The 23,267-nt window shown below is 36.9% G+C and overlaps 1 protein-coding gene across 1 annotated transcript; it reads left to right on the forward strand.

Annotated features, from left to right (window-relative positions):
• The first annotated feature begins 9,602 nt into the window (after positions 1-9,602).
• On the forward strand, positions 9,603-10,829 carry LOC131432807 (BTB/POZ domain-containing protein 6-like). Its single transcript, XM_058599334.1, has 2 exons — positions 9,603-9,963; positions 10,023-10,829. Exons 1-2 carry the CDS (start codon positions 9,689-9,691, stop codon positions 10,798-10,800), a joined length of 1,053 nt encoding a protein of 350 aa, XP_058455317.1. The 5' UTR covers positions 9,603-9,688; the 3' UTR covers positions 10,801-10,829.
• Positions 10,830-23,267: the final 12,438 nt, after the last annotated feature.

The following is a 23,267-nucleotide window of genomic DNA, read 5'->3' on the forward strand; positions in this document are numbered from 1 at the left end:
ACATCCTTATGACCAGAGATGTCTATCTCCTCTGTGTGACGAAGAGCAAGCAAAATTTCTCCCCTCGCACTGACAACTTCAACGAGAGCTCTTCTCTTTCACATTTATACACCACTGTTGTGTAAGTGTGCACGCATCATGAGTGCGTTTGTTTATTTCCTTTTACCTCTTCCACTGAATCGCACCAAAGTGCTAGAGCATTAGCTAATAAATTCTCTGAGGAGGATGCAGATACTTTCACAGAGGTGTACACGCCGGTGAGCACTCTGCTGTATGGTTTTCGTAGATGAAGCGTGGACACGCAAAATCAGCAAAATAAAACAATTTATCGTAAAATTTTCGGTTTTCCTTGCAAATTTTTCATAGCAAGGCCAGATCTACTCTCTATTAATTGAAGTTCACAGAAGTGTTCGCTCACAATCACGCGCCAGTGGTCACTTGGGTGTATTTAGACGAGAGCGCGTGTGAGCGATTCATGCGAAGAGAATGTGTTTCACTCGCGCCAGCTGCTTTAACCACAAGCACACACTCAAATGCTGTCTATTCGACACTGAGAAGAAGTGCGCTTTCCTCTTTGTGCGGTGCTTCGTTTTTTTCATCCTCGGTGTGGCAAAAATCTGACTCTAGCGTGTATAACTCTGGTGAAATGCCATCTCTGCTTATGACATGCCCAGCCCATCGTAGACGTCCGATTTTAGCTGTCCGTACGATGGGTGGTTCTCCTAGCAGCTGTTGCAATTCGTGATTCATACGCCGTCTCCACGTTCCGTTTTCCATCTGCACTCCGCCATAGATGGTCCTCAGTACCTTTCTTTCGAAAACACTGAGGGCGGACAATTTTGTACGTGGTTTGTTTCGCCGGTTTAAGTGACGGTGTACAATATCGAACACACTTCACCCTATCACTCCGGAACCGGAAGTCGGATCCGGATGAAATTCAGGAATTCCGTATGGGACTGGAAGACCTTTCATTTGAATCTAAGTTTGTCAGAATTGGCTCAGCCATCTCCGAGAAAACCTACACTTTTACCAGCCGCCGTCTAATTTTGGGTCAAAACCTACCCAATGTCAACTAAAGTGCATCTTCCAAATTTTGGGTAACGAGTGATGATCTCAAAATTTGGGTAAATGTAAGTTAAGTATAAGTGATATGCCATAACAAAGCACGCTACCCATTTTTACCAATCAACTGAAAGTTTGAGTAGATAACGACCTAATTTTGAGAAGCTTATAGAAGAGCTCGACAATGAGTGATTTTTCCTCTAAAAATAGGTAGAAATTATGTTCAGTGTAGTGAGATTATTTGACACATGCACACACACAAACATTGCTCAGCTCGATGAATTGAGTCGACTGGTATAGTATATGACACTTGACCCTCCGGGCCACTTTTTACTAGTCGGTTTTTCAAGTAATTGCATAACCTTTCTATATAAGTAAGGCTAAACAAACAAAAATCTATGATTTCAACAAACAAAAGCGTTAGTTGAGATCAAATTCAAAGTAATTTATCTCAACTAAAAAAATTTAAAGCGCTACCGTTCTTAACTTTATCCAAAGTTGGTTCATTTATAAAAAAAAGAAATTGGCAAGAACGCACCAGTAAAATATTTTTTTTTGATTTGCTGTTGTCTTCACACTTACCAGCCGATCCCTAATTTTGGGTAAAAACCTACCCAAAATCAACTAAAGAGTGATGACCTCAAAATTTAGGTAAATGTGAGTTTAGTACAAGTGTGTTAACTAAGCACGTTACCCATTTTTATCGATCAACTCAAAGTTTGAGTAGATAACGACCTAATTTTGGGTAGCTTATAGAAGACCAAGACAATGAGTGATTTTTCCTCAAAAAATAGGTAAAAATATATTTCAGTGTGGCGAAGCAAGGAAAATCTCGCATTTGCCAGATAATGTACGATTCAGACGATCCGCCTTCTTCCGTCACCGTCACCGGAACGTCAGCCTCTGTCAAAATTAGTTTAATACTTTCTTTACCGGAACATTCAGACGCTCCGTCCGTCAAGACGTTCCGTGACGGTGACGTTACGTGTGAATGGCTCCATATGAATGCATGTAATTAATATTGACGGTGACGGTGATGGAGGTTGACTGTGAGTCACAGTCTGTGACGGAAGGAGCCGGATCGTCTGAATCATACATAAATCTGGATACCTGGCAACGCTGGCTAGACTAACTAAGCCCCAGAGATGCCATTTATACAGATTTATCTGTATTGTACAGATTTTTACATGCTCATACAGATTTAATACAGAGCACAGATTTTATACAGATTTCCTCAATTTAATACAGATTTATACAGATCTCACCAAAACTAAAAACGAAAAAATTCAACTTTTCTGTCTGAGCTATGTTTAGTATTTGATTCCAGTTTTGAGATAAAAGTCCTTCAATCAACGGACAAATAACAAATTAATATGGAAATCAGTTGTGCAATCCATTTGTATTATAATTTGAAACCAATGATGGCTTTTATCGTATCAAAGAACGCTCATTGGCAACTCTTCACACGATTAAATCAGTGCCATAAAAAAGAGACGAATATCATCGCAGCAACAAAAATCCGACATGGTTCATTTAACATAGAATAGACACTAGTGTGAGAGCGAATTTCTCTCGATGACCTGTCTGAGAATCAAAGGTTAGCTCGCTGCTCTGGGAATTCTCTCTGAAGCAGCAAACGGTCGCTCATTCTCGTCTCGCCATCAGATTCTACATGGGCAGTGGATAATTGCGATAGAATCATTTCGACCGTCCCACGACAAAAGGGTTTAACTGCAAATTACACTTTCTCTTTGTTTACTTTTTCTTTCACGATTTAACGAACTGATTTTATATTTGACGCTTCACTCTTAGCAAAACTTTTTTTTTGTGCTTATAGCCTTTGTATAAGTTGTGTCTATGAAAATGTATGTGAATGCTCCACACAAAGGTTTTTAAATATTGCAACATAGTATGAGAATCATCAAGTCAAATCATCGATTCGATTTTCTGCGATAATTGTGAACTTGCGATTCTCTCTTGGTAAATTCCAGCCTGCAACGATAATTATCAGACTACAATTTTTTTAAGGGCCGTGAAATACTCAGAGTATGAAGTGGAGCAAAGAAATGTAGAAAAATTCTCTCACGGTTCATGCATTGAGAGACACGAATTCCTGTAGCATCTTCTATCGGATTGAAAATGTTGTATACAATATAGAAAAATATCGAGCAGCTTCTGTCAAATTTTCGGCAATCACCAACACTGTTTGAAACCAATTTGAACTGATATTCAAGGATGTAATGGCATCATAAAATTTTACTGTCAAACTGAGAATTGTATGACCCGACTTGACGTTGCATATTGGGCGTTGAAATTCCATGTCAAATTATGAAGTCAACAATTTCAAACTAGATAAATATATGGAATTACAATTCAACTGTTGTCAATGAAAAAATTAAAAAGAACTATGAAATTTCATCGTTGAATATTCTTGTGAGCGCAGCAATGACTGATTGAATCTACCATCCAACAACCACAATCTATTGGAATAACATCTTTTGGCATCATTCTGTTGTAAGAATTTCATTTTAATAGTGAATACAGATTAATACAGATTTTTTATACACAGCAATACAAATTTTCTATGAAAATATCTGGCATCTCTGCTAAGCCTTTTAGCAGGAATCACTGATAGTGATGTCTAATTTTTCGTATTGATCGATTATTAGGTATTCGATTAATAAAAGAGGAGTCGATTAGTGTAATCGATTACTATTAAGCATACTGCAATTAATCGATAAAATTATTCTAAACAGAATCAGAGCTGCCAAATGAAAATCTGTGTTGAATACAGAGATGCCAGATATTTTCATAGGAAATCTGTAAAACTCTCTATAAAAAATCTGTATTTATCTGTATTCACTAATAAAATAAATTTCAACAATAAAATTATGTTAAAAAATGTTATCCCAACACATTATGGCTGTAGAATGGTAAAATCAATGAGACCAAGACTTTGCTTCTCGTCACTGCAATCAAATACTAATAGATTGCTCATACGAAAAAGTTTTTATTTTACTTCTTGGGAAATTCGTATTAAATTTAGAAAATCTGTATCAAATCTGTATTCTGTATGCGTATGTAAAAATCTGTATAATACAGATAATTCTGTATAAATGGCATCTCTGGTTGAATATCAAATTTTTACCATTAGTGTACCCGTAAAAAAATAAACCATTGATTTTACTGCATAAACAATTGATTCACATTTAGATATATGGGTTACAATACATGTTATTGTATCTTGACAAGATTTTTTTAAATTTCCAACGATTCAATATATTGCTTCTACGATTCTACAATTGAATTTATTGTACACGTGATGTTTCAGACAATATGCAAACTGTACATTTGATTGTTTTCCAAGAAAACATGTATGAGAAAATTTTATGATTTGAATTGTTACGATACTTAACAACCTATACATTCTATTGTAAAAAGCATGTTCACAATTAATTGAATAGTGTACAACAATACATTAAAATATTTTTCAATGATCAAAGCAAAATTGTGAAAGGTTTTGTAACAGCAAATCGTATTGTTTTTCTACAATATTTTTTATTCGGGTATCGTACCTTATGATAAAAAAGAACCGAAATTTTCATTTTAAAATTCCCGCGCTTGTCCAATCGGTAAAATTTCATTCTCTCAACATTGGCAACACTTTTATACACATTCTGTCAAATTTTGACGCATATCGTACGATTAGTTTTTGTTTGGCGTCCATACAAAGAAGTTGAAAAATTTTCGTGTGGCGATTTTTATAATGGATGAAAATTTAGAACAACATGCGTGCATCAAATTTTGTGTTGCAAATGGATTGAAGTGTTCCGAAACGTTGAAAATGTTAGAAAAGGCCTTTGGTGAATCGTGTCTAGGAAAAACACAGGCATACGAGTGGTATAAACGCTTCAAAGGTGGTCGTACGAGCATGATGAGATCCCTGGCCGCCCAACAACATCTGTTACTGAAGAAAACATTGAATCGGCGAAGCAAATCGTGTTGCAAAATCGTTCTGTACCGATTAGAGAGATTGCTGTGTTGTTAGGCATCTCTTATGGATCAGCCGAGCACATTTTAACTGATGTTTTGGGTTTGAAACGCGTCGCTTGTCGGCTGGTGCCAAAAAATGATAATGCGCCGGCTCACACAGCGTTGGTTGTGTCGCAATTTTTGGCCAAAAACTCCACCAATATCATCAACCAAGCACCGTACTCTCCTGATATGGCCCCGTGTGGCTTTTTCCTCTTCCCCAGACTCAAATTGCCATTGCGGGGAACGCGTTTTGAGACCATAGAGACCACAAAGAGAATTCGCTGCGTGAACTAAAGGCCATACCTTCGGCGGCCTATAAAATTTGTATGGGAAATTGGATCAAGCGTTGGCATGCATGTATTGCCGCAGAAGGAGAGTACTTTGAAGGCGATAATAAAGAAATTTTATTAAAAATTGAAATTTTGCGTTTTTCAATAAAATTCCGGTTCTTTTTTGATCATAAGGTACAGTAAGAAAAATATGAGAAAATGTGTTTGAAATGTCTAGAAAATTCAATAATAACGATGATCAAACGGATGGAAAAATGTATGAATATTGTAACCGTAGGCAGAATGGATCTAAAATCATTATTTAAATTGAGATTCGTATTTCCTTGAATGAATGACAGATGAAACTGCAACTTTAATCATAGCAACGTTTAGACTTAGGCTGCAGACAGAGTGAGCGCGAGAAGCTGAGCCGAGCTTGGTGGTGACCAAAGCAGGAAACGTACTTACAGCAAAACAGAGGGACCTTATCAGAGTGAAAGTTGAACTGATTTCTCACTTGTACTCTGAAAGAGTCCTTTTGATTAACTACTAGTATCATTCTCGCTTTTGATTTGCCAATGTTAGTCGCCAGCTTGGCTTCGCTTCTCGCGCCCACTATGTATACAGCCTAAGGCTAAACGTTATCTACTAAGGCCATTAACCATTTCGCTTTTAACTTTAACTTTTGGTTGATATTTTTAAGTGTCGGAAAATAACCATAGATCTGTCAAAAATAACCATTCTCTCGAACAGAGTTAGTTTTGACAACATCAAAATAACCACTAATGTGTCAGATTTCAACCAAAAGTTAAAATTAACCGCGAAATGATTCACAGCCTAACTGATATAAATCTCGGTTGATTTTCCAGAAGGCCGTAACAGCAAGTGACAGTTTCTCTTTGTTTACTTTCTCTTCTATTAATATATCTTCTATTATTAAAATATTCTATTATTTTTTTGTTTACTTTCTCTTCTATTAATTATCAAGCGGTTTACACGTTTATCACTTAACTCTTTGCATAGAATGATGCTCGAAACGTTCGACTTCCAAACAGAACTGTGAAATCCAAGAAAATCTTTTTAGAAACTGTCACTTGCTGTTACACACTTAAAACCATTTCATGAGCTCGGCATAATAAAATGCCGAAACTGATCAGCAACACGTAAATTTGCTGATTGCTCAGTAATCAATACGCATGTTTCTGAACTTCGTTAAATGCATTCACTGATATTTCGGTAAAATGCTTCACTTTGCCGAAATTTGGCATAATTGCTTGCTAAATTTATCAGTAAACAACAGATATGCCGACATCAGCAGAGACGTTTGCCGAGATTTCGGAATATGCGCTAGCTGTTGCCGAGATTCAGCACGACAGCTGTCATTTATTGCCGCGTTACATTTTTGCTTCGCATTGTGCGATTATTTTCTAATGAAATTCTCGAGTGAAAAAATGGATAATCTTCGAAGAAGCGTGGAACCACTTGCAAGTAAAAATATTGAATAAATATAGTGACATGTTTCGCTTTATAAAAAGCGACTTTATCAGAGCACTCGCGATTATAAGGGAAAACACCCAACACGGGGCTCAAAGCGTCCTCGAGACAAAACATATGCGAAAAAAAACCCAATGCATGGAATAATTCAATAGATCAAAGTAAGTTTATTTTTTGAACAATACCGTATATGCATCATCAAATATTGAACATTTTTGTAAGCCAAAAATCAATATATATTTTTATTTTCATATTTCCAGCTCGACTCAAGGTGGTCGCATCTGGAAACGCCGCTTTTTGTTATGCTACATGTTTTCAGGTAGAGGCTTTAAGCACTACTGGCAACAAATTTGTAAGCCTCCTTTAAGTGTGAATAAAATGAATTTTTGATCCTGAATGGCGTGTTTATAATGTTGAGAAATTTCAAACAAATTTAATTGACTATATTTTTAATTACTGATGATTCGGTAATTTATTTTTTCATTTTTTCGTTTTATTGGTTTGCCGAATATTCAGTGAACGTTTCACTGAGCAAACAGTAAATCTTATGCTGACGATTTCGGCAATATTTGACGTTTGTCAAATTTTAGGGTGCCGAGACGCTCAGTAATTTTATTTTTGCCGAGATGATTGCTGATTACTCGGCTGTGCGAATCTCGGCATTTTTTTGCCGATACTCAGCTAAAAAATTTAAGTGTGTACGGCCATCTGGAAAATCAACCGAGAAATCTCGATTAATTCGACGTGAACGGCAGAGGGCAGATAAACCAATGAGAGATTCTCTTTGTTTACTTTCTCTTCTGTTAATAACACCTAAATTTTGACGTTCACTTACACGCTTAAAAATAGTTACTCAAAATGAGTAAGATCTCACTCATCTACTGAAAAAGTGGAACAACTCTAATTTAGAGTAACTCCGAAGTTAGTCAAATTTGAGTTCTTCCACTGGAAACGATATTTGGGTAAAATTTACTCATTTACTGAGTAATACTTTATTTGTACATGTACCAAAAATAGAGTAACTTTCACTCAAATTTTGAGTGAAATTTTATTTCACATATACCAAATTTGCAAAAAATTGCTCCTTTTCTGAGTGTATTGTATTAAAATATTAAGTAATTGAACTCAATACTATATCAAGTGGTGGTTGCTTGGAGTAGTGTGTCAATCGCAAATTAACATACATGTCAGTTATGCCAGACCCTGTCAGCTTGGAGCGATCTCAATCTTCAGTTCTACAACGCAATCGCACGGCGTCTCATTCAACATGTCATGTCAATTGTATGGGTGCGCAGTGCTGCTATTTTGGCGCGTACGAATTTGACATTTCTCTCCCCTACTTCTGTGTACGTGATTCGATGCGGTCTCGCCTGAGGGCGCCATGGTCGCAAAAAAGGATGTTGCCAAAGATTTGTTCGGGAAATGTGAGAGCTGGATATCTTGTTAATATGATGTCTTTGGTTATGCTCAGGCACCAATCATACACTTATTCCTCATAAATGACATTTGAGCATATTCGGTTTCATTCTAAAGCACAACACGGAGTTTATCATTCCGGTTTTTGCAGACACAACACCGTTTGTGTTGAGCGACTCATCCTCGAAATACGCGATCTCACTAACAAAATATACAACCTGTTGCTACAAATGGTTATTACAACTTTTAGACTGATCTTGCGAATAGTAACAAAAAAACGAGTTATTGCATTAAACTCAAATTTAGAGTAGGAGTTACTCAATATCTTTGATGATAACTACTCAATATTTGACGTTTCCATGTATCATTTGAAAATGAGTAGCTTGTTATTAAAACTTTGAGTAACTTTTTCTAAGCGTGTACCAAATTTGTATATCTCCAGCTTTGTAATAGTATCATACATGTAACGAACAATTGCGTAATAACGCAGATATTATCGAAAGAGAAAGTAGACAAAGCGAATCTGTCAGTTGTTTTAAGGCTCTTTTGAAATGTTCACGTCGAATTGATTTCTATTAATCGATTAGCTCGATTAGTGGCGCTGTCGTTAATCGATTACGAATACTCGATTACTTTAACCTTTTAATCGATTATTTTGATTAATCGAGTAAAAAATACAAAAAAATCATTAATCACTGATACTAATAAACAAAAGGAAGCGTGGAGTAAGTGTTGGAGCACATGTTCATTGACTAATCGATTATTTCGATAATGGTTTCTTGTTTCATTTGAAATATATAAATATTGAGAAAGACATTTGTCGGCCCAGTGAGCAGAATGCGTGTTGTAATCAATAAGTCTTTGACGGGGATAGTTCATAATACCGGTGGAAATTGTTCTGGATTCGGTGTAATTGTCGTAAGCTTTTCTTACTAGATTTTTGTTATTGATTTCGTTGTGTTGGTAGTGAAAATCATTCTTATTATTTGTATAGATAGTGTTGTTGAACGATAAACCGCATTATTGTCGACTTCAAAATTTCGTAGTTTTTCAGAACCTAGCGTTTATTTCGATCGTCCCAGTACGAAAAGGTCTAAATGGCAAAAACAGTTTCTCTTTGTTTATTTTCGCTTGCAAGAATTACCAGATTCATTTTATATTCGTCGCATAACTTTCAAGACAAACTCTATTATAGCTCCGTAATAATTGAAAGAGAATGTAAACAAAGAGAGCCTCTCATTTGCAGTTAGGCCCTATTGTCGTGGGACGATCGATTTTAACAACAAAAATATTTGCCTTTAGCTCATCTTTTGTGATACCCACAGCTACAACAAAAAAAAATTACAGATACAATCGTCGATCGAAGATATAGGTTAAGCTAAGACACAAAACGTTCGAAAAGTTTAGCAAAAATGTCAGCACCTAACAAACCCGTTGACATGGATTGGCAGATTTCTTGCCACGATATAAAATCCCGCAATCAGTATCTGTTCGAGACTGGTGAAATGACCGATTGCGAATTTATGGTCGGTAGAGAGCCGAAAAATCAAAAATTAATTTCGGCCCACAAAATGATTCTGGCGATGGCGTCTCCGGTTTTCCATGCGATGTTCTACGGAAGTCTTCCCGAGAAAAGTATAATTCATGTGACGGATCTCGACTATGCGACTTTTCATGCTTTACTGAAGTACTTATTAAAACATTTAATTACACATCCGATGATTTACTTTGCTAATTCATTTACAGGTACATTTACACAGATGTGATTGCAATCGATTCAGTGGACGAAGCCATCGAACTGGTCCGAGCAGCTAAGAAGTACATGTTCTCGTTTGTCGTTGATAAATGCATTACAGCTATACAGGCGAAGCTTACTCCAAAAACTGTGCTGCGCGTATACGAATTTGCTACACTTTTTGATGAGACTCAATTGAAAGAACGTTCTCTTGAACTTCTACGTAAAGAAACACTAAAAGTGATTCAGGACGACAGTTTCAAAAACGCCGAAATCAAGACAGTCATGATGGTTGTACAACAAGATAAGCTCAACATTAATTCCGAGTTGGAGTTATTTAAAGCAATCAATAAATATGTAACGGAAAGTCCCGAGTTGAATGGACATCAAATAAACAACACTGGAGAAACGGATGCGGAACAACAATCGGTATCCATTTCCATTCGGAACATAATCCGACATATTAGATTCTTGACCATGTCGCCACAAACGTTTGCCGAAGGACCTATGAAGACTAAGCTATTGACAAAACGCGAAAGCTTAGCAATGTTGGCCAACATCGCTTCCTCAAATACTGATATCCCAATGCCCAAAGGATTCAGCACCAAGAAAACTGCGAGAAAAATTCAAGCTCCAGTTCTACATTCGCCAGTTCAAGTTGAAAGCAACGCTTTTCTTCCGGAAGTCCTTCCTAGAAATCCTTACTGTTCCAACAATTTTGGTCCAGATTTTTGTTATGGCAACATGCACCCATACCCATATTATATTAGTCACAGATTCCCTTATTGACGGATTTTTAAACTCTTGATGTCAATAAGTGCGGCTTCAAATTTATTCTATGGAAAATTTAAATTTCATCCGAAACTGATTTCAAGTCGACCATAAAACTCAAGACACTGTTACTTAAGCTCTACTAGAAAAAAAAAAGCAACAAACAGAAATAATCGCAATAAATTCATTTTAAGTCAAATATGTTTTGTAACTTTCGGAAGGAATAAATAATCATAATTTCATAATTAGGCGAAGTTCGGACGAATTTAGCAGATTTGCCTGTATCGGTACAAATACAACAATCTAGTACATGTAAGCACGTACCCAGAAGGGGACCCGAGGAGTCCTCGTCCCTCCCGAGATCAGAAGCATTTACAAAAAAAAAACTTGCCTAATCTACCTAGTGAGATGAAACCTTTTTGCCTTTCTCATATAGAAAGGTTATGCAATCACCTGAAAAACCGACTAGTAAAAATTGGCCCGGAGGCCCAAGTGTCATATACCATTCGACTCAGTTCATCGAGCTGAGCAATGTCTGTGTGTATGTATGTATGTATGTGTCAAATAATCTCACTAGGTTTTCTTGGAGATGGCAGAACCGATTTTGACAAACTTAGATTCAAATGAAAGGTCTTACGGTTCCAAACGGAATTCCTGAATCTCATCCGGGGCCGACTTCCGGTTCCGGAGGTATAGGGTAAAGTGTAATCAATATTGTACACTGCACTATGGTTTGAAACGGGAAATTAGCGTGACAAAAATATTTTCACTATTAAATATTAGTTTTTTGTAGTTGGTGTCTTCACAAAAGTTGTTTGTTATCAAATGGCGCTCCTTTTGATATGAAATGTTACTAGGGTGGTCCTTATTAAGATTGAAATATGAAATCTAACTTTCTTAATTGAGCTCAAAAATGATTTTATTGTACAATAAAGTTGTAGGAAAGTTTATTTTGAGCAACTTTGCTGAAAAAAGCACCTCTCTAGCTTTTCATTCGACCGAGTTACATCAATTGTCCCGGGTAAGAGTAGGGTGGCTCCCGAAAAATCGATTTTTTTGTTCTAACTTTTTTGTGAAACGTTCTACGGAAAAGTTGTCTTCAAAAGAGTTGTTGAAATAAATATTGCGCATAATTCTGCTGAGTAAAGCTATTTCATATGAGCTACCAGTAAAAAGTTATGATTGTTTTGTCGTGAATACGACTTACTTTACTATGGGGTGCCTTTTCAAAATTTACCCTCTGAGAGAGAAGTTTTTGATCGTGAATATCTCTTGTTGTAACTAACGAATCAACATAATTTTTGCTACATGCCTGTCGTAACACTGCATGTTTGCGATACTCCCGTAGCTTTTTCGCCAAGGGGAAAGCTAGCCAATCCGCCCGAGAAGCCGTCCGCTTTCGCTGTTGAAACACCGAGTCCTGTTCGCTCGGATTGCCGGTATCTTCGCTGGATTTCTTCCTGTCCGATGTATCTTGTCCAAACGTCGCCAATCGAATGAGGCGTCTGTCTATCATCGTCCTCTTAAATAGGTACACCGATTCAAGCCAAGTATACGAGCCTCTATGTATAAGTGAGTTCAAAGTAACGAAATGCATTGAGGTAGTTTGGGCGGCACACAGTGTTGGCAGAATGATTAGTTTTATTTGATGCTAAAGTCTGATTTTATTATTATTATTTTTATTTTATTTTTTTTTATTATACTATTGTTATTATTACAACTATTATTATTACTCTTAAGTATTATCTACTACATATCTCACTATGTATACTCTAATGATAAACAGTATAAACGAACTTATTATCAAATCTTGATGGTTTTCTCAAAATGTTTCTTGGTCGTAAATTTTTGTGTAAGTTTGGATTTCCAGCTGCAGTGTTGCTAGTCAAATCTGTAGAATATTCATCATCCTCCATTGAAGGTGAGAGCAATGAAAACTCTTCCGTTTCATCATTATCTGAACACTTATTACGGCACACATAGTCAGAATTCTGTGTCAAGTTTTCATCGTCAAAATCTTTCACGGAATCTTTCAGCAGAGAAAGTGGGATCAGTTTTATTTGTTTTTTGTTGGGCCAGCAGCACCCAATCTCCTACTTTGATATCTGAGTCCTTCGCGTGTCGAGCTTTGTCTGCATATAGCTTACTCTTGAATTTTGTCTCAGTGTCTCTTTCGCGGACATTAGTCATGTCCAATTTATTTGACGCCCATAAGGATGGGAAAGTTCCTCGGAATTTCCGCCCGACGAGTAACTCGAAAGGTGTAGCATTTAAACGTGAATGTGGAACTAGTGTGTTATGATTATGCACGTATCTCTGAATAGCATTTCTCCAACTAGTTTTATCGATTTTAGAAGCAGCTACTGCTTTTATAAGACCTTGATTTTGACGTTCTACAGAACCATTCGATTGCGGGCTCAGTGGGATAGATTTTCGAACACGAACTCCACGTTCCTCCCATGTTGAAACAAAACGAGATCCCTGAAACGGAGGACCGTTATCACTTTGCATTATCTTCGGCAATCCCCAGATCTTAAAAATACTACATAATGCAGCATTCGTATTTTCTGCATCAATATTTCGCACCTCGATTACGGATAAGTAGCGTGAATAGGTATCTACAACGACGAGGAACTCTCCCGAACCACATCCAGGCAAGCTCAAAAAATCGATTTGTATTATTTCCCATGGCCCGTCTGGGAGTACTCGAGATGATAATGGCGCTGGTGAATTTTTCTTTGACAGCCTGATGCATGTTTCACAATTCTTGATGTATTTTTCTACTGCTGCGGACAAACCAGGCCACCAAAAAAAGTCGCGCATTATTCTTTTTGTTGCCATTTCTCCAACATGACCTTCATGAGCGTATTTAATAGCCTTATCTCTCAAAGATGCTGGTAATATAACTTTGTTGTCTTTGAACAATAGATTACCCAAAACCCTCAACTCTTTTTTATGGGGCTCAAATCTGATCAGATCTGGTACCCAAACATCGTTTTCGATAGCCTGTTTGACTGATTGTAGCTCATCGTCAATTTCAGAGTACGATTCGATATCATGCCAAGTTAGTTCCATTCCTCCCGCGTCAAGGGAGTACAAGAAGTGATTTTCATCTTCGCTGTCGAAAGGACTTGATTCTTGAGAATTCTGAAATAATCTGGAAAGTGCGTCAGCAACATTGAGATTACCCGGGACTCTTTGGATGCTGAAATCATATTGTTGTAAGCGCAACGCCCACGATTCAGCTCTGGACACTGCGCGTCTTCCCAGTCTATATTTTCTATTGTAGATAAACTCATTAGCTTCTGAGTCAGTGCGCACGATGAATGATTTACTTAGTAGATACGTTGCAAAACGCTCGATGCCCCATACAACGGCCAGTGCTTCCTTAAGTTGTTGGGGGATAGCGCTGTTCCGTAGATGTCAATGACTTAGATGCACATGCTATTACTCTTGGTACAGACTGATTATTGAATTGCACTAGAATGGCCCCCAAACCAGTTGGTGAAGCATCAACGAAAAGTTCAGTTCTGTCATGTGGGCTATAGTAACCCAACCTCTGAACTATGTATACGGATGTGTTACGTAAAGATTCAAACTCGTTGTCTTCGTTCGAGGTCCAATAGAATTTGTCACTGTTAGCTAAACGGCGCACATATTCCGTTTTCTCCGCTCGATTTATAAGGAAACGATCAATATATGTCACCATTCCTAAGAAACTTTTAACCTCTTGACATGACGTCGGTTTTCTAAAATGTCGTATAGCATTTATCTTTTCATCCTCCACTTCCCATCCATTTGCAGTTAATTTAAATCCGACAAATATTACCGACTGCTTCTTGTAGTAACATTTAGCTTCGTTTAATTTAACATTGTGATCTTTTAATCGATTCAAAACTTGTTTAAGATTCTCATCGTGTTCCTCTTCTGTACTGCCGAACACTAAAACGTCATCGATGTAGTTGACGACTCCTCTGCACCCTTCCAGAATTTTTCGTTCAAGAGTCTCTTGAAATAAATCGGGCGCGTTGCATAGCCCAAACGGTAGTCTAACACATCTAAATGTACCGAATTCGGTAAAGAAATTAGTTAGGTGCCGTGATTCCTCCGCAAGCTCAATATGATAAAAAGCATTCGAAAGATCTATCGTTGAAAACCATTGAGCTCCATTAAGTTTTGCAACGATGTTTTCTAGAGTTGGCATGACAAACGGTGTTCTGAATATATATCGATTGGGTCCTCTCAAATCGATCACTAGTCGTATATTATTTTTGCCTTTCGGGACAACTAACATTGATGAACAGAATGATGTATCCATGTTTCATCGACGGGTTCAATTATATCTGCACTGACTAAATCCAGTAACCTTTGATGTACCATTGCTTTTAATGCTATTGGTATATTTGTGAAAATATTTCTGCATGGAGGCGCCAATTTATCATACTGTATTATTACCGGGGGGATGTTAAATTTGGGAAATATACCAACGGTGTTTATTGATCTGATTTGCATTGGTTGACTGTTGGAATCCATATCAGCATGTAAGTGATGATCAGAAACTTTTAGACCCAAAAGCAGCACGCTATAACGGAGTGCTGTCGACCGTCCAAGTAAGGAGTAACGCTCATTAACTACATAGAACTTTTCAATGTGTACTGGTCTGTCATTCGATATATACAATGGAGCTTCGAATGTACCTAATACTTTGATTTCGTTCAGAGATGCATACGGTTTCAGTAAGCGATCGGATTGCTTACAAAAGTTATAAATTTCTTTTCGGTATTCTTCGTTTGCTGTTAATTTTTGGAAATATTTCTCAGAGAATGTATTAACTTGAGCTCCCGAATCTATCAAGAATTCGTAGGGCATGCCCGCTACTGTAACTGAAATCATTCCTTCGTCTCTAGTAGAAGATACTGCAGCTATTTGAAAGATATCAGATGGTACATCCTGTGTCAAAAGAAGGAAATGCTCTTTCAATTTTTTTTTGTATTTGATAAATAACAAAATTATAGCAATTAAAAAAAATTTAATTCAAGCTTTTTTTTTTTTGTTAATTCAAAGATTCAATTTGGGGTATCAATTTTACATAGCAACACTTACAATATCTTTATCAATTTGTTCTGAAGATGGTGCCTCAATTGCTGCCAACTTCTTTGTATTGGGTTCCGCGTCTATAACATCTACGTCAGAATGTCTTTTCCGAGAAATGGAACCAGTGGCGAACTTTGCGGAACACGCTCTCGCAATGTGTCCCAGTATACCGCAATTACGGCAAACTTTGTCAGCTGCACTACAATCCACAGGCAGATGATAGACACTGTTGCATCGCCAGCATCTTCCTCCACGAGATGGAGTGGCATTTCTGTTCGACGATGAAATTAAACTCCTACCGAATTCATAACGGTTTCCAGGATTTCTCGATGCTGGTCCCGAACGGTTATCAGTTTTAGCTGGAAATTTGTGATTATATTTGTGCCGGAATCCACCAATGCGAGGAAAATCAGCTCGTACCGGAGCTAGTAATGCTGGTTCGGATTTCTGTTGCTTTTTCATTAAAAGTTCTTCGTTCAGACGAATAGCCTCCAATTCACGAATTTTGTCAACCAAGTCCGTGAATGATGAGTTTCGACTTAACATTTTTAACGCAATAGCTCGGACTTCCTTACGCAGTGCATGCTCAGCGACAGTACTCACTATCTGTTCAAGTTCTTTGCCTTCTTCGAAGTTGCATAGTCTCGCGGTCGCTCCAACTCGGCTAATGTAAGAGAGATCCGTCTCGTCTACTTTTTGATCCATAACAGCAAGCTTGCGCCTTTGAAGTAAAATATCGGATCCAGAACCGAAATACGTCTTCAATCGATGTAATGCGTTAGAGAAGGGGTGACGTTCGACATCAGGTGCGCTCGCATCTGATTTTGTATTTTTAAAAATTTCGAGAAGTGGTTGTCCAGCTTTCACTTTAAAAATAGTGAACATAGTCGACTCATCTTGAATCCCGAGCAATTTCATCGAATCGACCAACAAATCTCGCCACATTTCGAACGAATTGCGTTGTATACCTCCTTCTATAGTATCTGGTTTACATTCTGGTACATTCAGTGAAGAGATTGAAAGGTGGTTAATACTTTGCAAAAACTGGGTTTCGTCTTTATCAGTTGAACAACTGGTTTGTCGAGTACCGTTCGAGCAAGCTTTCTCCCTTGCATCGATTTCACAGTCATTCTTCGTAGAAATGGAAACAATTTCGGTGTTAGATTCACGTAACTTTTCAATTTCCTCCCGCAGTTGTCTGTTTTCGTCTTGCAATGCAGCGATATGTGATTTTTTTTCCTTTAGTTCCTTTTGTAAGGCACGTTTAGTCACTTTTGTTCGAAAAATGTGAATAACGTCCGGCGATTCACTGCAAACAAAAGAGAAATTTACGCCGAATAAAAAAATATTGTCAACTACTCATTGTTATTGAGAGGAACTTTCGCTACTCCAACATTTAATCTTTTTTTTTTCATTTACTGTAATAATTGAGGAGACCTTTCACTTTTACTATTCGCATTTCGTACATTCTCATATTCTATCCCTTATCGAGGAATCCTATCGCTTCTACCGAGGTTTTTTTTTTTTTTTTTTGGATCAGAAAATTCCGTTATCAAGACTTCACACTTGACAGACAGCTATTTTTTCTTCAACACCTGTCGCTTGAATCTTATCGAGGAGACCTATCACTCCTACCAAGCAGTTTTAGAATCTGTTAGCAAAGTCCGTAGTCAAGACCTTACGCTTGACAGAGAAAGGTTTTTTTTTTCGTCAAGACCTGTCGCTTTAATCATACCAATCTTTTCGAACACGAGCACTTTTTTTATATACACTGTTCATACCTTCGGCGAGGGTTTCCATCCTCCACTGCGCCATTGTCGTAACACTGCATGTTTGCGATACTCCCGTAGCTTTTTCGCCAAGGGGAAAGCTAGCCAATCCGCCCGAGAAGCCGTCCGCTTTCGCTGTTGAAACACCGAGTCCTGTTCGCTCGGATTGCCGGTATCTTCGCTGGATTTCTTCCTGTCCGATGTATCTTGTCCAAACGTCGCCAATCGAATGAGGCGTCTGTCTATCATCGTCCTCTTAAATAGGTACACCGATTCAAGCCAAGTATACGAGCCTCTATGTATAAGTGAGTTCAAAGTAACGAAATGCATTGAGGTAGTTTGGGCGGCACACAGTGTTGGCAGAATGATTAGTTTTATTTGATGCTAAAGTCTGATTTTATTATTATTATTTTTATTTTATTTTTTTTTATTATACTATTGTTATTATTACAACTATTATTATTACTCTTAAGTATTATCTACTACAATGCCATCGGAAATATGATCACAATTTTATGATAAAATTTTCAGTTGTGTGACATAATCTCAAATAGTTCAAAATTAAACTTTTCTGAAATGTTTAGTATAAACGAGTATCAAAGAGGATAATTCATAAGGCGCGTTTGCCTTTCTCGTATTTTGAAAGCTCATAGCTCAGTGATCTGTGGAAGGATTTATATAATCTAACTACCATTAGAATCGAAATTTTTCAACTTAAACGTGTATAGCAAAAGCATTGAAGTATTTCAATAGTACACTATTGAAAAACCTATCTCATTTGACCCATGTCAACACCAGCCAATCAGAACGCGTTCTGAGGAAGAGAAGAAAATAGCTGCTGCTGTACAACAAATCGTTCAAGAAAAATGTTCCGAAAAGTGGTGAATATCGTAGTGAGTTCCTCAATTTGGTCCTTCTGAATGCTAGAAACGAATCCCTACAGCATATTGATAGTTTCTTTCAATAAATTATGCAAATCCGAAATGAAATAATCGACATTAAAATTCTATATGCGGCTATTTTTATAGCCGTTAGGACCGCCCATTAGTGAAAAAGCTACAAACGAAATCACATAAAAGGAAATCTCTTAACAAAAATTGAATCAGTTTGGATTCTATCGCCACTGCGAGCAGATGTGTTTTGTGCCGTCTGTACAGCTAGTTTCGCTTTCGACAAGAGCGATTACGTCACAGCTGCCAGTCATTAGCATTGGGAAAAAACAACGGTGGAGAGCATTACACAATATCAGCCGTTCTAATGGCTCTAAAATTTTTCTAAAGAACTATTAGGATTTGTTTTTCGCAAATCGCAGGTAATTATCCTCAGTTTAGTGCAAATCAAGAACAATTTGGTTAGATTTGTGCACTTTTCGCTGTGTGAAATCCACACTAATCGAGATCAAGTGAAACCTTTTCTGCGAAAAATGTTCCAGAGTTTAATATCGTAGAGAATTACGCAATTTGACCCTTCTGAATGCTGGAAATGAATCCCTACAGCATATTGATAGTTTTTTTCAAAAAATTATGCAAATCCGAAATGAAATAATCGACATAAATATACTGTATGCGGCTATTTTTATAGCCGTTAGGACCGCCCATTAGTGAGAAAGCTACAAACGAAATCACATAAAAGGAAATATCTTAACAAAATATGAATCAGTTTGGATTCTATCGCCACTGCGAGCAGATGTGTTTTGTGTCGTTTGCAAAGCTAGTTTCGCTTCCGACACGAGCGATTACGTCACAGCTGCCAGTCATTTCGATGGATGAAAAAGCAACGTTGAAGAGCATTATAAAAAATCAGCCGTTCTAATGGATCTAAAAGTTTTCTGAAGAACTATTAGGAATTGTTGTTCGCAAATCGAAAGGAAATATCCTCAGTTTAGTGCAAATCTAGAACAGTTTGGTTAGATTTTTGCACTTTTCGCTGTGTGAAATTCAGAGTAATCGAGATAAAGTGAAGCCTTCTTTGTTTTTGCGAAAAATGTGGAAAAGGGGAATGCTTGCATAATTCATACAATTGATCAACTAATTGATATTCGGAAGTGTTAAGGAACATGTCATTTGTTTTCGTATTCACGACATCCAGTTATGTCTCTGACATTACCCACCCGCCTTTTTTTCATCAAAAAACTCAAAAACAATGCATAACTCTTAAACGCCTTAACATATCAACATACTTTCTTTAGCAAAATAATAGTATTAAGTTAGCCCTACAAGTGTTCCATACATTGTCTATTCGAGAAATGAGACACACAAAAACTACAGCCGAAAATAGATTTTTTGCTGAACAATTTTAATTAATTTAGTACCAAAATAACTGATTCAGTTGAGCTTAAGCAACAAAGACACTGTGTAATATGGTTATTCCGACGTAGAGGCCATGATAAATATAACAACAGAAATTTTCATTATCTTGACAACCAAAGCTGGTGTAAGTTAGTGAAACGCAAATATTTTTATCCAAATCATACCGAGAAGCCTTTTTTCTCATCCACTTGTGTACCGAATAGCTTGTGACAACCGGAAAACGACGCACAATGAGTTTTGGTTAGAATAAATACAATCTACTCATTTTTACAAACTAATGATTTACTTGGGTTTCAGGAAGTGCTTTGTCTTACAAAAAGCTAACGGATTTAATGATTGCTGGTAGAAGTAATAAGGACATTTTACAGTATATCATTCAAGAATTGCGTATGAAAACCCCCACCTGGCGTGTTAGCAAACTGAACAAGACCGTGAAGGGAAAGGATACAAATATAAAAACTGCGTTTAGAGAACATTTGGGCCTACGTATCGGTGAGCCATTGCCATCAGGAGGTAATTCCAACGACGGAAACACGGCCCGGAAATTTTTCAAGAAGTGGAAAGAAACAGCAGATATAACAGGCCTTGATGAAACACTGTTGGAAGGATTTCACGTTGTTCTCAGTGTAATCATTAGCCAATAAAATAAACGTCGACGAATTCCAAAGTTACACTGAGAAAATACGAGCGTTGTATGGCTGGTATCCACTATCACCAACTGCTCATAAATTGTTGATACATGGAGCCACGATAATTAGACACGCAATTTTACCTATTGGTATGCTTAGTGAAGAAGCTCAGGAGACTCGAAATAAAAGTATCCGGAACTTCAGAGAGCATTATGCTAAAAAATTATGCAGAATCGCGAACATTGAAGATGTTTTTAAAAGGCTGCAGTTATCTGCAGACCCTATCTTGGCATTGTCGAACAAACAAAATAAGAGAAGTTCAGAAGACTTACCCGAACAAGCAAAATGTTTAGTTTTAGATAATAATTAGAATAACTCATTGCTTAATTTATTCAATACATACCAAACCATAATCAACTGTTGTCTTATGTTTTATTTTGAATGTTAGCGATACGATCATTACGATAACGGAATCAAAATCGATTGAATCAGTTATTTTGGTAATAAATTAATTAAAATTGTTCAGCAAAAAATCTATTTTCGGCTGTAGTTTTTGTGTGTCTCATTTCTCGAATAGGGGTGATTAAATTTAAAAAAAAAACAGGGTTTCGATTTTTTTTGATAATTTTTATTTTAAAGCTCTTATCAAAACCTACAGATTGATGGCTATCTCATCCGTGCCTTTTGAAAAATGAAGAAGTTACAGCTAAAACATTTTACAGATATATTCAAAATTTCAAGTTCTCGTTAAAAGATAATCGTTTAAACAGTAGAATTATTATTCTACAGGTTAAAGGCAATAGATTTGTTCATGATATCCTTTCTTCTAAAAGTAGCTGTTCTTGAGATACTAGGATATTTAATTATAACACTATTGTTTATATTTCCATGAATTGTTTATTTGCTTGCTGTATCTACAATTATTACATGTACATGAATAATTCTTAATTATATTTAAGGTTAAATATATTTAAATATATTTCCCGGTACTTCTGGAACGAGTAACGATGATCCGGTCTACCTAAAATCAACGCATTTTGTCATCAACTTACCAAGAAGAATTATACGGCTATTTGAATGTATTTGGCAAGATTTTTCCGGGAAATGTATTTAAAAAAACGCTCCGAAAATGAATTTTTTTAACTAATCAGCCTGCAATTCCGTATTCAAATGTAATTCAATAGCAGCCTATGGGTCAACAAGGCCTTCAATTTGATTGCACTTTTTTTTCTTTTTTTTGCACATTTTATCCCGTTACTCTCGAACCGGAAGTTCGATCCGGGTAAAGTCCAATAGCAGAGACAAGAGACCTTTCATTTGACCCAGCCACGCTTCTTAAGCTATCTCCGAAAAAATTGAGTGCACATTTTTGTTACATCCACACACACAGACATTTGGCGTACACGACGAACTAAGACGAATGGAATATGACACTCGGCCCTCCGGGTCTCGGTTCAAAAGTCGGTTCTCACAGTGATTGCATCTATTTGAGAAAGACAAAAATTGTCATGAATGAAATTTTTCTTTCATTGTTCGTAGAAAAAATCTAACACAGTTCTCAGTTCAGCAACTAATGGCAAATATAGGGTGCATTGAATGCAGAATGAACAAAGTTTGTACATGTAATTAAAACTTTGGGCGCGTTCTGAAATTTCAACAGTTATAAGTTCAACTGAGTTCAACTTGCGCAGGTTTTCAACACCCCGATGGTGCGATTATCATCTGCATACAATTGGCTTGAAGCCGAAATTTTTAGTTCTTTTGGTTCTAGTTCGCTGTCAAATGCTGTGTATAAGCAGTGTTCACATCTTTCTTCATGCGGTTGCACCAATATAAGGAAATGATTTCGATGGAATATAATCAAACTATAACAAACCACTTTTTTTCTTATTCAAAAAGAGGTCAAATTACTTGTTTTGCAGAGAATACTAGACAAGAGTTATATTTATATTAGGTTTGAAGAAATAAACTTTTGACACCAGTGTGGTTTGATTGTATGGTATGAACGTAGCTTAAAATATTGTTGACAACAACGCCACCAAAACAAAATGCGTCGGTTTCAGGAACCAGCTTCCATAGCAGGGGGTGGTTTTCAATGATTGAACCCAGTGAAATTTGTCGGCCGGAATCGGTTCAATTGTCGAACCGATTGATTACGTTCCTCTATCATAATATGATAAAGCAAAAGAAACTTATATTGGTGGAAGAAACCGCCTTTCTTAAAAATCTGAATAAAATCAGTATTTTTTTGCAAAATTTTGCAAGTTCAGTAAATTTTGCCAATGTATTTGAAATTTAGTAGAATACTGAAAAATCCGAACATCTGGTAACCCGGCTTCCAACAAGCATGAACTATTCGACCGTCCCACGACAAAAGGGCCTAACTGCAAATGACAGTTTTTTTGTTTACTCATTCATTTTTTTTACCCAATTGATTTTATATTTGACGCTTTAGTCTTCGCAAAACTTTCAAGGTAATACTACAAGCTTTTGATTTATATTGGAAACCGTAGATAATTTGCAATAATGGCTCCGTAATAATCAAAAGAGAAAGTAAACAAAGAGAGGCTTTGCATTTGCATTTAGGCCCATTTGTAGTGGGAATATCGAGTTCCATAAAGCATACTTACGCCATTTTCCGTTGATACCAAACCTAAAGCAATTTGAAGTCTAACTACAGGGTC

The sequence above is a fragment of the Malaya genurostris genome, chromosome 2, assembly GCF_030247185.1.
Source record: "Malaya genurostris strain Urasoe2022 chromosome 2, Malgen_1.1, whole genome shotgun sequence".
NCBI classification, from domain to species: domain Eukaryota; kingdom Metazoa; phylum Arthropoda; class Insecta; order Diptera; family Culicidae; genus Malaya; species Malaya genurostris.